At 36.1% G+C, this 13,162-nt stretch overlaps 1 protein-coding gene across 2 annotated transcripts in view; it reads right to left on the minus strand.

Annotated features, from left to right (window-relative positions):
• The window catches only part of Lon (lon protease homolog, mitochondrial), a 186,074-nt gene that overhangs the window by 42,185 nt on the left and 130,727 nt on the right, over window positions 1–13,162 (minus strand). For both annotated transcript variants that reach the window (XM_081733870.1, XM_081733871.1), the window contains exon 11: window positions 7,347–7,452. In XM_081733870.1, the coding sequence (XP_081589996.1) occupies window positions 7,347–7,452 (106 nt within the window). The remainder of the gene's footprint in view (window positions 1–7,346; window positions 7,453–13,162) is intronic.

Below are 13,162 nucleotides of genomic sequence, written 5' to 3' on the forward strand. Positions count from 1 at the left end.
CTGATAAGAATTTCTATGAATTGCGCGTAAATATGGTAGTGACGAATATATGAAAGCGTATCTTCCCTCCTGCGGTCGAACAGGTTGTCCAGCAGAGAAAGAATATATATCGTGTGAAAAAACTGAACAAGTACGATATATATATATTTCTATAGACTCAAAAGCTTCTATTCATTTGTTGAAATTACATACATAATAGTTTACGATTAACCTACTCCCAGAAAAAAATCCAGAAAACACAGGCTGACCTAATAAAACTTCCCACATTTTGAAGGCTAATACAACAAAAAGAAAAAGTATTGCTGATAGGAACTTGTTTATTCGAAATATAAAATGATATTGATAACAGTTTGTAATTACATAGTTGTGATTTGAATTACTCTGTTCCCTTATGCAATGATATATCAATTAACAATACAGTAATTGTCAATAATACCCTATAAAACTCTACTGTTTTATCTGCTGTAGCGCTGTCATTCGAAGGGCGAGAGGAATAATCATCCCTTCCGCTCACTACCCTGCCATTTTCAGTCATCATTATAGTTTGGTCTGAAACTTATCGCGCGTATGCAGTTGCAATGTTTTTCAAAAGCAACAGTTCTGTGATTATTGTGCAAAAAGCTTCTCGCTTAAAGTTTATTGTTCCACTTAAGACTAATCTGCAGTGGGTAGAGAATTTCCGAAAAACGGGTTCAGTGTTGAAAAAAAGTAATCTAGCCGCTCTAAAAGTGCTCTATGTCTGAGAATATTGAGCAATTACAAACTGTAGTCTTCAGAAATCGTCTTCAAATTGTATTGTCAATTGTTTCACTTCAAATCAGAACAAAGCGATTACAAACTCTTTTCAATATCCTTTTATATTTTTGAATAACCACATTTCTACCTGTAATACTTCTTGTTTTATTAGCCTTTAAAGTGTGGAAAGTTACATTGGGTCACCCTGTATTATAAAGTCTTCAAAGAATATCAAATTGATAACATAGTTTACAAATTTAAGATGAAAATAAGACACATCAATACTACGTAAAAACGTATTTCTCGCTAAAGCGACCAAAACAGAATGCCAACAATATTAATGCGACCTTAGAAAAAGAACTAACTGAAAAGATCCCAAGACAACATAATAATAATTAATATAAATATGGAAAAGATTGGAGAATTATTTGAAGGATTAGATAAACAAAATAGTGGAAACTGTACAATAGAGGACGGTTGTTGTAATAAAAGCAAGAAAACTAAATACAAAGAGAAAATGATTGAGGGAGGAGAAGTAAGACATGGAAAGGAGAAGAACATCGAACTTGGGGAGAACAGATAGATAGCAAACAAAATGAAAAAGTACATGTGGAATAAGAGGAAAATGACTTGGGAAATATTTCCAATCAAAATACATTGAAAACCACATCAAATAAAAAGGACTGACTTAAAAACCATTTTACGAATTGGAAACGAAGATCAAAGACTAACAATGATAGAAGAAACTCTACAGCTGTTCATGCTTACATCATTGATACTTACAAATTAGATCAGCAATCAAGAACGAACTATACATTTCAAAACGCATGCAGTAAAGAGAAGAGAGAATTTGAACGATAACACAAAATGATAAATATTCTCAGGAAGAGGATAATAATGATAATAATAATAATAATAATAACAATAATAATAATAATAATAATAATAATAATAATAATAATAATAATAATAATAATAATAATAATAATAAAAACAGAAATTGGAGGAGAAATAGTTCTCCTCAGTCCGAATACAACAATATAATGGAATTGGGTACTTACAACTTCCTCAACGACTCCATGGAATTACTTCAACTAGTAAACATTACATACGACAATAGAGATTAGGTCTTGATCTAAACCCTTTATGTAAGCATTTTGCTAGGTTGCACGGACGCACGGATTGTGGTATATACAATCACAAAAGTGAAGACCAACTGATAGGCTAAAAAGATATCTATAGATCTCAATTTTCTCGGTTATAGCAGACATGTAACAGCCACAGCTTTAGAAAATTGACGGACTGTAAATGCTGCGTGGTATACAATATTTTCTTTCCCAGAAGTCACCAACCAATTGTGTAAAACAAACCCAAATCGTCGTCTGATCCATCACTACGAAAACGTCAGTTTCCACTCAACGCATCAAACTGTTAAATTTTTGTACAGCAAAAATGTTGAATTAATGACTCATTGATCATATTCACCCGATTTATCACCTAATGACTTCTTTTAGTTCTCACACATGAAAAATAAGATGTGTGGTGAGCGATTTGTTGCATCTGAAGCAGCTATTAACGCGCTGCAAACAGCCGTATCTGAAGCAGCACACTCAGAGTGGAAACACATACTTTCAAAATTGGTTTGAGTTGAGTTGAGTTGATTTTGAGTTTAACGTCCCGTTCAGCAGACTATATGAGACTATATGAGACGTGGACCTACTGATTAACGTGGAATCCGAACCATATGAGCTCCCAAAATTGGTTTCAGTATATGCAAAAATACAGGGTGGTCCATAAGTCTTAGTACAGTGGATTATTTTGGAAACAAACATGATTAAAGCAAATCTGACTAGCGGAAGGCGGACTTGGGTAAAGGAACTACCGATTGATGCATGCGTGATGAATGGCAACCATCTTTGATCTAGGTTATTTTTTTCAAATAGGAAGGTAGGTATGTGAAACATCAATTAACACTGTTTTTGCAGGAGAATGCAATCCTGCAAGCAGAAATGCGTTATCAAGTCCCGTTCTAAAGTTATGACGCCCCAAAGTCCGATCTACAGGATGTACACCACATGTTGCCCGTCCATTGCAACATACAACCGGAGTCTCTTAATCCAGTCCTCTTGAACACGTAACAACACAGCGGGGGTGATGCTATCACAGGCGTCCTGATTACGTCCCTGTAGGTGTGCAACATCCCGAATCTTCTTCTGATACACCAGGTGTTTTAACTGTCCCCATAAAAAAAATCCAAGGGAGTGAGGTCCGGCGACCGGGCTGGCCACTTCACAGGGCCTCGGCGACCGATCCAACGTCCAGGAAAATGCTGATCCAAGCATTCCCGCACAGGCAGCACGTAGTGCGGTGGGGCACCATCTTGCTGAAAATATCGCGGCAAAGTGGCATCAGGGCGAAGCAATGGAAACACCAACTCCTGTAACATGCCCAGATATCGGACACCATTTAGGGTACCAGGAATGAATAAGGTTCCTATGATCGACGTGTTCCATATGCCACACCACACCATGATATGAGCAGGGGTAACTCTCTTGCAGGGATTGATCGCATGTGGGTTTGCATCCCACCAATATCGCATGTCCTGGCGATTCACTTCCCCATCCAAATAAAAGTTTGCCTCGTCTGTGAAGAGAACGCTGGCTGGGAAATGCGGATCTCGGTCATATTGTGACAAAGCCCAATTGGCGAATTCCATGCGCCGGTCTGGTTTATCCTCTGAAAGGTTGTGGACAAGCTGCAGCTTGAAGGGATGCCACTTGTTCGTATGGAGAATCCTCATCACGGAAGCACTGGTACGTCTGTATCGCTGATAGTTGTCTTGTGCTGCGGACTTTTCACACTCGCAGCAAGCACAATTGTGGATGTCTCCTCATCTGTCGCGGTTCCTGGGGTATCTGACCGTGATCTGTCGGCAACATTACCAGTTACACTAAATTTTCTGAGGTAGCTAACGGTGTTGTGGCTTATTGCAGGTCTTTCGGGGTGGCGTGCACTGAAGTCCTGGGCAATCACACGACTGCTTTTTTCCCCAGACATAAGGATGACCTCAATTTTTTCCTGCTTCGTCAGTGCCGTCTCGCTCTACCTGCAACGAAAAGAAAATCTGTCAAATTTGGGGCGTTACGTCTTTCTTGCAGCGTTAGTGCCATGTCGCTTTCCCTGCAAGGAAACAGAAAACCGTTAATTTTGGGGCGTCATAACTTTGAAACGGGACATGATAACGCATTTCTGCTTGCGGGACCGCATGTGTTAATTGATGTGTCACATGCCAACCTTCCTATTAAAAAAAAAAAAAAAAAAAAACTTGATCCAAGATGGCCGCCATTCACCACGCATGCATTAATCGGTAGCTCCTTTATCCAAGTCCGCCCTCCACTAGTCAGATTTGCTTTAATAATGTTTGTTTCTAAAATAATCCACTGTACTAAGACTTATGGACCACCCTGTATATCAATATTAAGAATGAATATTTTGCAAAACATTAAAGCCGTTTCCAGACTTTCACATGCCTTCTTTTCATATTGATTGCAGGAACTTTTCCAGCCGCCCTCGTGTAGAATAGTAACGAGAAAGCATGGATGATTTTCGTGGAAGGGAAATTGGCATTAGATCACTGAGAAGAACTGTATGAGCTGATAAACAACACTAAGCGCGTCGACGACCTTAGCAACATTAAGAAAGGGAGATGAAAATTATACTACTAACTGTGAAGAAATAGCAGAGTACATAACAGACAAATTATTATTGGATGACAATATTGACTCCAATATAAAAGTAAATAAAAGGACTAGACTTAAAATAGCACAATACAGAAACAATGAATTCATATTCGAGTAAGAACTGGTTACTAATAATGAGATAAGAACAGATCCCATAAACAAATTAAAATTCGAAAAGCACCAGGGCCAGATCCCATAAAAGGAGACATATTTAAAAATAATAAAGGCATATAGGTACCACATTAAGTAAATTCTATAATCTATGCATAACTAAAAGTTTTAGCAACATAGAAAGAAGCAAGTCTAGTAATATCAAAGGGGGACAAGAAAGAGCTAAAGAACACCCAAAATCATAAGATCAGTTTGTCTGGAAAAATGTTTAAAAAAAGTACAAAAGAACAAACATTAACGATTATATCGTGACGAATGCAATTACAATATAGCTTCAGAAAACACAAAAATATTATCTTGGGCACTGTAAGACAATTACAATGCACGAATTTCAGTGCTACGAAGACACAAAAGATACGCACTGCAGTGACTAGGTATTCATGTGTAGTAGCATTACTAATATCTTTACCATGATTCACCGATTACCAAATATGGGAATCAAGCATAAGAAGTAAAATATCATTTACGTCAGGAATCAACACTCCTTTCAGCCAGTGGTTCACATATTTGTACAATCTGCATGTAGCGTTCAGGAAAAAAAGAAAAAAAGGTAGAAAAACGACAAGCCACCTGCTGTTTTATTGAAAACTATTTGAAACATATATTCTAGTTCATCAGAAAAAAAGTTTTATAAAATTTGTTGGTTTGTCAGTGAATGACTGATACCATAGACTGAGTTACTGCTGAAGTGTGCTTTTCATCTTGTTCTGAAAGAGTTCTCCTTTATGTTAATTCATGTTCAAACCGAGACGGGCTAGTGTTAAAGAAGCAGTCGGAATTGTTCGACTGGCTGTTATATGACATTAGTTTCATTCACAAAAAGCGATTGCAAACACAGCTTTTGCACTTATCTATTGCTTTCCATATATGAATGAGCTTCCTTTTCTGTATGTTCTGTTACGACTTTTCGTTTACCCTTATTGGAGAAATGTTATGCGCTGGTGGAAGGGGACTTTCTGGTCACTTCAGTAATCCATCTCATTACTAACTGTTACAGAATATTATAGTTTCCTGTGATTACAACCAATATAGTCGCGAACAATTTGCCTTCTTTTCCGTTCTCACATATAAGTCAGTATATTTCTCGGCCACTGCCATGTGCATAACGCTGGTCACATTTATAGGATTACTAGTTCCATGTGGAAGACCTTGGCAGTATGGAAGCTTCTCAGTTGCAGCACGTGACCTGCCAATAATGGCAGAATAACTATGATGATGAGTTCCAAACTAACAAATTTATGAAATTGTGCACCACTTGTCTACTTGGTTGATTTGAAGTTTAACGTCCCTTTTAAACACTATGGTTAAACGAGCTGTGGATCTACAGCCTAATGTGGGATGTCTGTTTTCATTCATTTATGTCTACAACACCAGTTAAGTCTCGTTTTCCAGCAACTTCAAAAATGAATACACGGATTTCAGGTACGTTTACAGTAATGTACAGATAATTACGTCTCCTCTAAGGTGAATAAACCTCTATTAAATTAATTTGTTAGTTGTAAGAAATTTTGTGCTCACAAATTTGTGCACATACTCCAGTAGAGAGTTCTTACCGCTCTGGCAGACAGCACATGCACCCAGGAACGTATAACCAAAATCTTTATGGAAGTGCAGTGGCTAGACAAGGCAGTTCCAAAATTCTACAACATTATTAACTTTTAATGGGGAAAATATTCCAAAAGTTATCTCGCGGAGGTTTTTTTTTTTTTTGTAAACGTAAAAAATTATGCTGTGCAATAAGCACGCTCTCTATTAAGATGAAACTGATACGGAAGTATAATCTCATCAACCCTTTCATCATGACATTTTGAAACACTATGGACACTATATGGTTAATCAGATATTAATGAAAATTATTATCAGCTCTTGAACTTTGTTCAACTACAATACTATCTAAAGATGAGACACACATCAATCCACAGATCACACCAAAATGAACAAAATGACATATTTGAGGGTAATCTCTCTTGCGCAGCTTCCGAGAAAACCAAGAAAAACTAGTTTCTATGGCACTATAAAGTATCCTGATCGTTGGCAACAATAATTGATATCTTTTGTTCTGTTAGAACAGATTGTTCATTTATTTTATGTACGAAAAAAGAAAAGTCCATTGATAAATAACACTTTGTATCTATTGTTACCTGTTTTCTCGTAACAGTGACACACACACACATATCTTAGTGATAAACATAATCCTAACAATGGCGCATACACTACCTGTGACAACCGCAACACCAATCAGTGTCTCAACACTTAACCTTTAAACCGAATTTTACAAAAATCCAGTTCTAGTGGCTTATGCATTCTCTTGTTAATTACTTTAGGAAATAGTGGAGACACGATGGCTTAGTGGTAGATCATTCATCTTTAGTGCGAAGTGTCCGTCATTCGATTCTAGACCATGTAAATTGGTGGTGGAGAACTTCGTGCTTGTGGTTATTCTCGAGGTCCCATTTCCTCCCACACACTTATTCTAACAATTGTTTCATAATCATTGATATGCTTTCTTTAGGCTAAACACAACCGTGGAAAACTAAGATTTCACTTAATTAAGATTTTTTAAGTATTATATTAATCTATTTAAAATTGAAAAACTGTTCATAAAATATGTATGTTATTAAGAATCTTAGTTAATTATAAAAGCAATACGTTTAAGCAAAGTGAAAGAAACGATTACCAGAAAATTAACTACAAACCTACCTTTGAAAGATCCACTGGAACATCCAGATAATGATCCAAGAAGTAAGCATTTTGTTCTGGATCTAACAATTCTAATAAGGCCGAGGACGGATCACCTTGATATCCTCTGAAATATACAACAACATCTAAGCTTATTAAAAACTAAGATTCATCAAAAATACATATTATCTTAAGAAATTCATTATATATGTTATAATAACTTTTTGCACACTTCCAACTACAAATTCCTTTAATTCCTTCCTAAAGTGTTATGGCTTGTTTACATGGTCGTGACCCAATTGTTTCTACTTATCATTTATGGTTTTGTAAGCAGAAGCTTCTTTTTGGGGACGCGTCGGTATATTCTCACATTATGAAAATATTAATGGGCGTTCGTGCTGAACTGTCAACCTCGGCTGCGATGTCACTGGAAGATTTCGATCGCTGGGTCCTTACACTCTAGTAGATCATACGTTTCAGGCGTGACATTGGTCCTAAACGAGTCGATCTTGGGTCTACGCGTATTCTTTCATCCAGTTTGAACTGAACTATAATCCTCTTAATGGTATATGTAATACAGTATTGAAGGTGTGCTGACTTCTACTACAGTCCAAATGCCTAATTGTGTGATTTCGGGTAAAGTCCATCAGGTTCTCACAGTCATGTCCGTGTGCGATGGTACAGTCCGCAGCAAAAAACCTGCAACATGAGCACGTAAGTTTATTGTGAAACGACGAAGTCTTTTGCTCCAAAATAAGTGTGCAGGGGAGGACGCCGAGGTTACTCCTGGCGTGATTCGTGCCACTTAGACGTTATGTTGATTCTCTGCGCTGTTAGGCGTAGTTTCACAATAAACTTATACGCTCATGTTCCAGGTTTTTGCTGCAGACTATACCACTTGCTGTGCTGCATGCTCACACTACACCTAAGTCATACTTAAGGTTAACAAACATCTACATTTAGCTGATCAAGTTCGTATTTATAAGGCTTGTTCTGTTCTGACGCCCACACATATTTTTAAAAAGTTGTAAAATGTCTTTTTTATTTTTTTTATTTATTTTTTTTTTTAAACTCTACAAATGATATTTATATAATCTTATACTTCTTATACTTCAACATCGTATCTGGATATTTTTATTTGTTCCCAGTTGTGTTTTCTGAACTCGAACTGCTTCAAGAAAGTACGCACAGATGAAGAAGCGGAATGTTTAAGTGCAAGCGTAACAAACCAACATTGACTGTCACAAGTAGTTCCTTTTAGTTACCACCTGTCTGAAATGAAGTTTATCTGTTAAATGTGTTATGTTATATAGTTCTAGAAATATAGATTTGCACAAATTAATCACTATTTTCTTCAAGAATTTATATCGTGCATTCTGATATAAAGATGTGCATTATGGAAACCTGCAAAATGTGTAACTAATTCGTAAACTGCCCTTCCCTAAGTATTATTAAGTTTACTGATATTCGCTCATCCAAATTAAAGTAAGTGACCGAACTATCTATTAGATGTAAATGGAGGTAGTAAAGCCCAAGATTTGCATAATGGCACTGAAAGTTACGTAAGACACGGAATCGTTTAACCCACATAACATAAGTGATCTTGACCTGATCTTATGGCACAACTTATCAATATTGGTTTTGCTCGCGCCCAATACACATCTGTTACTATGTTACCCCGTTGCTTAGTGGTGCACCTGTTTAATAATTGAACCGATGTTAAATGATATAAATAGTCTATTATTAAACAAATTCTAAGAATCGTAATGAGAGTATGCTATGTGTATTATAAATATATTTATAATGTATTAATAAGATAATTAGTCAATAAATAATGTTACATAACGTTTATGCAGATGCATTAGCAACATGTAGGGGCACGAGTTTTTCGCACGAAGAATTTGAAAATTTCGCGTTTTGTCGCACTCTCCAAATAAAGTTTCACATTTTGTAGCCCTTGTGGAAAAGAATCTCCTGACATTTTTACAATTGTTCCTTTTATTCATAGATTACTATAAAAATAAACTATTAATTACCTAAAAACAAAATACATTAAATATTTTACCTGACAATGTCAATTTCATATGAAGAAAATTATATTTTTTCAAATCAAACTGAGGAAAATCAGTAACTAAACTTACTATGAGTAGGAAAGTTTTTCTGTCTTCTGAAAACACATACGCACAACTTACACTTAAGCATTAAACATAAGCATGTTACATGTTTCCACATTTTCCTCCTTCATTGTTGTACGTTTGTCACGTATCATCAGTGCATACTTGAAGAAAAAAAATATCTCACAATTGGTATTCTTGTTGGAAGCCACGCATATGTAAGTGCATTGACAACAAACTTCAAAAAATCATCACTTCGAAACTCCCCATCCAGCTGCGATGGTGATAGCTAATTGGCAACATGTTCCCTATAACCGAGTCCTAATCTCCCAAAATGCACAGTTCATGCCACGTTCTACCGTTCCGTCAGTGGAAAACTTGCGTTTTTAAAATAATGAAAACGTATTTTTAAAATTTCGCGTTATATCGCGTATTGTTAGAAATTTCGTGCAAAACTGCCAATTTCGCGTTTTATCGCGCATCGGAAACCAATGAAAATACACATAGAAAATCATAAAATGTCAAGAAACTGAAAATTACTTAATTCTGACGCATTTCGTTTTATCGCGCATTTCGAAAAACTCGTGCCTCTAGCAACATGTGGGTCGTTCTAAAAGTCAATTTATGAGGCTTAGCAGGACCAGTGCTGTCAATGATAAATTGTAACTTTTTTGATAAAGATTTTCAGTGTGGTTTCGATTATCTTGCGTGTCTATGTCCAACTGTCCAATTCCAGCCTATTACATGCTTGGTGTTATCTTGATGTTACTTCTGAATATGTCTGTTCGAACATTTTTCTTCCAGGCGATGTATATAAAATTTGGACAACTTGACTTTACAGACTTGTTCTGTTTATTTTATAATTGTAATTTTAACATACTACTGCACACCTTAGGGCAACTCTTATACGCATCGGATTTGCAGTCAGCAGATAGAAGTTTGAAAACAAAACATTTTAATCAGAACGTCAGATTGCGTCGTAAAGAAGAATCGTGGAAGCTTTTTTTCCAAGGCAGTGGAGCAGAACGTAAGGTCGGGGTGTACGTATCTGATGCTAACTGGGGTGCTCTGGATTTAGGAACTCACATTTCAACAAACTCAATGAAGCATAAATGCAGCATACAGAGTGTATCATCAGCGTCGAAAATAAGTAAACAATTCTCTAAAATATATTCCTCACTGACTAACAAAATAAGGTGCCGCAGAAGAAATGTTAGCCTACCACTGTTATACATCACAACGGTTACAAGATAATGGGCTAGCTTTCGAAATTATCATCAAAGACATTTCCAGATTCTCAAATAGTGAAAAATTGAAACGAAGATTATCGTGTGAGGGAACGATGATTATCGTGTGTGATTCTAATTCGGTGTAGAATTGCGTAAAATAAACAGAGAATATGTCTTGCATTGGCTTCAAAACAGACGGAAGTAATCAGGGGAACAAAAGTGCTTCTTGTAGTTATTCATTATTTTAATTCAAACAAGATGGGTTGGAAACACAATCTCACTGATGTTAGAAGTGTAAGAAACGAAAAAGCCGAAACAATTTTCATATTAATTAAGTGCTACCTCAGAAGAGGATTGAAAGTATGTTGCATTTGGGAGGATGACTGCAATACAAATTTTGATGAATGTTTTTCACAAATTAAAGTCACAGCTCCATGAAAATTTCATGGATATTGTCCAACTTGCCTTTTACAGAACAGCAATCAAACATAGTATCAATTTATTATCAATTGACATTGAAAACATTATCCTAAGGCATTTCAGCTATTTTTCTGTTTACACAGTTCAAAATGAAACAATAAAGTTACCTAAGTTCGAAAATATAAATTACAAGACATTATTGAGTCACTCCAAGACAAGGAGTTGAGCTTCTTTTCTGCCACTGAACAAGTGCTTGAAATTGTCCCAGCATACTTTTCTATGAACAATTTTCCTGTGATCTTAAAGAATTAGTTCAGCAATGATTTAAGTGCAGCTTATTTGATATTTTGTCAGTCACCGATGTCTGTGTTACAAAAGGAAATACAAAAGCCGAAAGAGAAGCCAGCTTGATTATTTAAGTTACATTTTGAGGATATAATTAACACGTTACAAAAAAGACTAGAGCACAAGTTTCTACCTCTCAAAGTGAAGACCGTTCTAAATGAGTTAAAGGAAAACAAACTGCAGAATGAATGTGATAAATTTTCTGAAGAAATTTGTGGAATGTATTATGCTTCCTGTACTTCACAAACAAGTGAAACCAAAGAATTTGCATGTTTTAAATAGATGACTCTGGATTCTGAACTAAACTGGTCAGAAGTTCAAGACAGTGAGTTATGTAAATACGCAGGGGGTAAACATTGATTATGATCAACTGTTTGATCAGTTTGTAAATTTGAAAACTACTAGTAACACAGAAACAAGACAAAACACTCACTGATACTCTAATGCACAAAACTGGACAAATTATTTCAATACCTCTAATAGCGAGTGTTTTTCCCAACTATTAAAATTTTGAATTTTTCTTTTTAATTCCTGCCAATAATGCAAACACAGAAAGAATATTTTTCCCCTTTAGTTGGTGTACAGTGGATTAAGGAGCGAAATAGGCTGGATGTTTACAGTGTTAAATGGATGGTTTTTGTGAAGTCCAACTTCAAAGATTTCAAATATATTCAGTTTATGATTACTGTTTGGAGAAGGACTTGCTTAGAAAGACTGGCTCATCAGAAAAGTACAAATAAGTACTCTGAGTAAGATTACAGAATCTAATTTTTTACATACATATGTATGTTAATGGTTTCATATTAGTAATACCATTTTACCAATTCCGCTGGATGAACCTGGTTTTCATGGTTTCTAAATCTGTCTTGTTTCTCGAATCCATTTGTCCTGCTTTTCACTCATCAATATTTTGTAACTCTAGCCCTACTCATCGACCATTCGCATTAGTCCGTTGTTTTCATGAAATCCAACTGTTGTAGGAGGGTGTCTATTTACTTCTGTCAAGGTATGAATATATTCAAACGAAATCTTTCTACGTTTTAGCTACAAAGCGATGTTCCGACGCTTCGTGAATGTATTTGCTGCTGCCGTTGGCTTCAATGTAACCTATTCTAACAAACTTATGTTTTTTTCCTAATTGTATGGTTCACATTGTGAAAGTACGGTACACATCAAATTATAGGGGTCTAATATTCTAACTAAAAGTGATACATTTATGAGGTTCGGTTTCACTACACAGGTAAGAGGTCCGAACCTTAAAAATCCAACAAAATTCTAATCCAACTTATCCTGTTCGTCCTAACCATGAACAATTTTATTATATAACTTATCTTCAAAGCAAGAACACCTGCATATCCCCCTTATACTTCAAACTATTCACGGGACGCCTGAAACTACAACTATACACCGTTCACCACTTCTTAAAGCTTTCCTCTGCCTCCAATCCATAGAAGACATTTCCCTAATATAGACTCAAGGCAAACCAGCACTGGAACAATACCTTCTCCAACAACTATACAGTGATCATCCTGGATGTGGATATTCGATTTAAAAATGGATGTTGTACCGTCGAGACCGACGTACACATCAAATCTATCAGTGATCACCAACAGTATGAAATGTCTCTCACCCTCAGAACACCAAACGTTCCCTACTCTATTCTTTGACTATTCAACGCGTACGTAACTAAATCTCCTACCTCAATCGCCACTGTAAAAAATCCTCTACC

Source organism: Thermobia domestica, chromosome 12 (genome assembly GCF_964235325.1).
Source record: "Thermobia domestica chromosome 12, izTheDome1.hap1.1, whole genome shotgun sequence".
NCBI lineage: Eukaryota > Metazoa > Arthropoda > Insecta > Zygentoma > Lepismatidae > Thermobia > Thermobia domestica.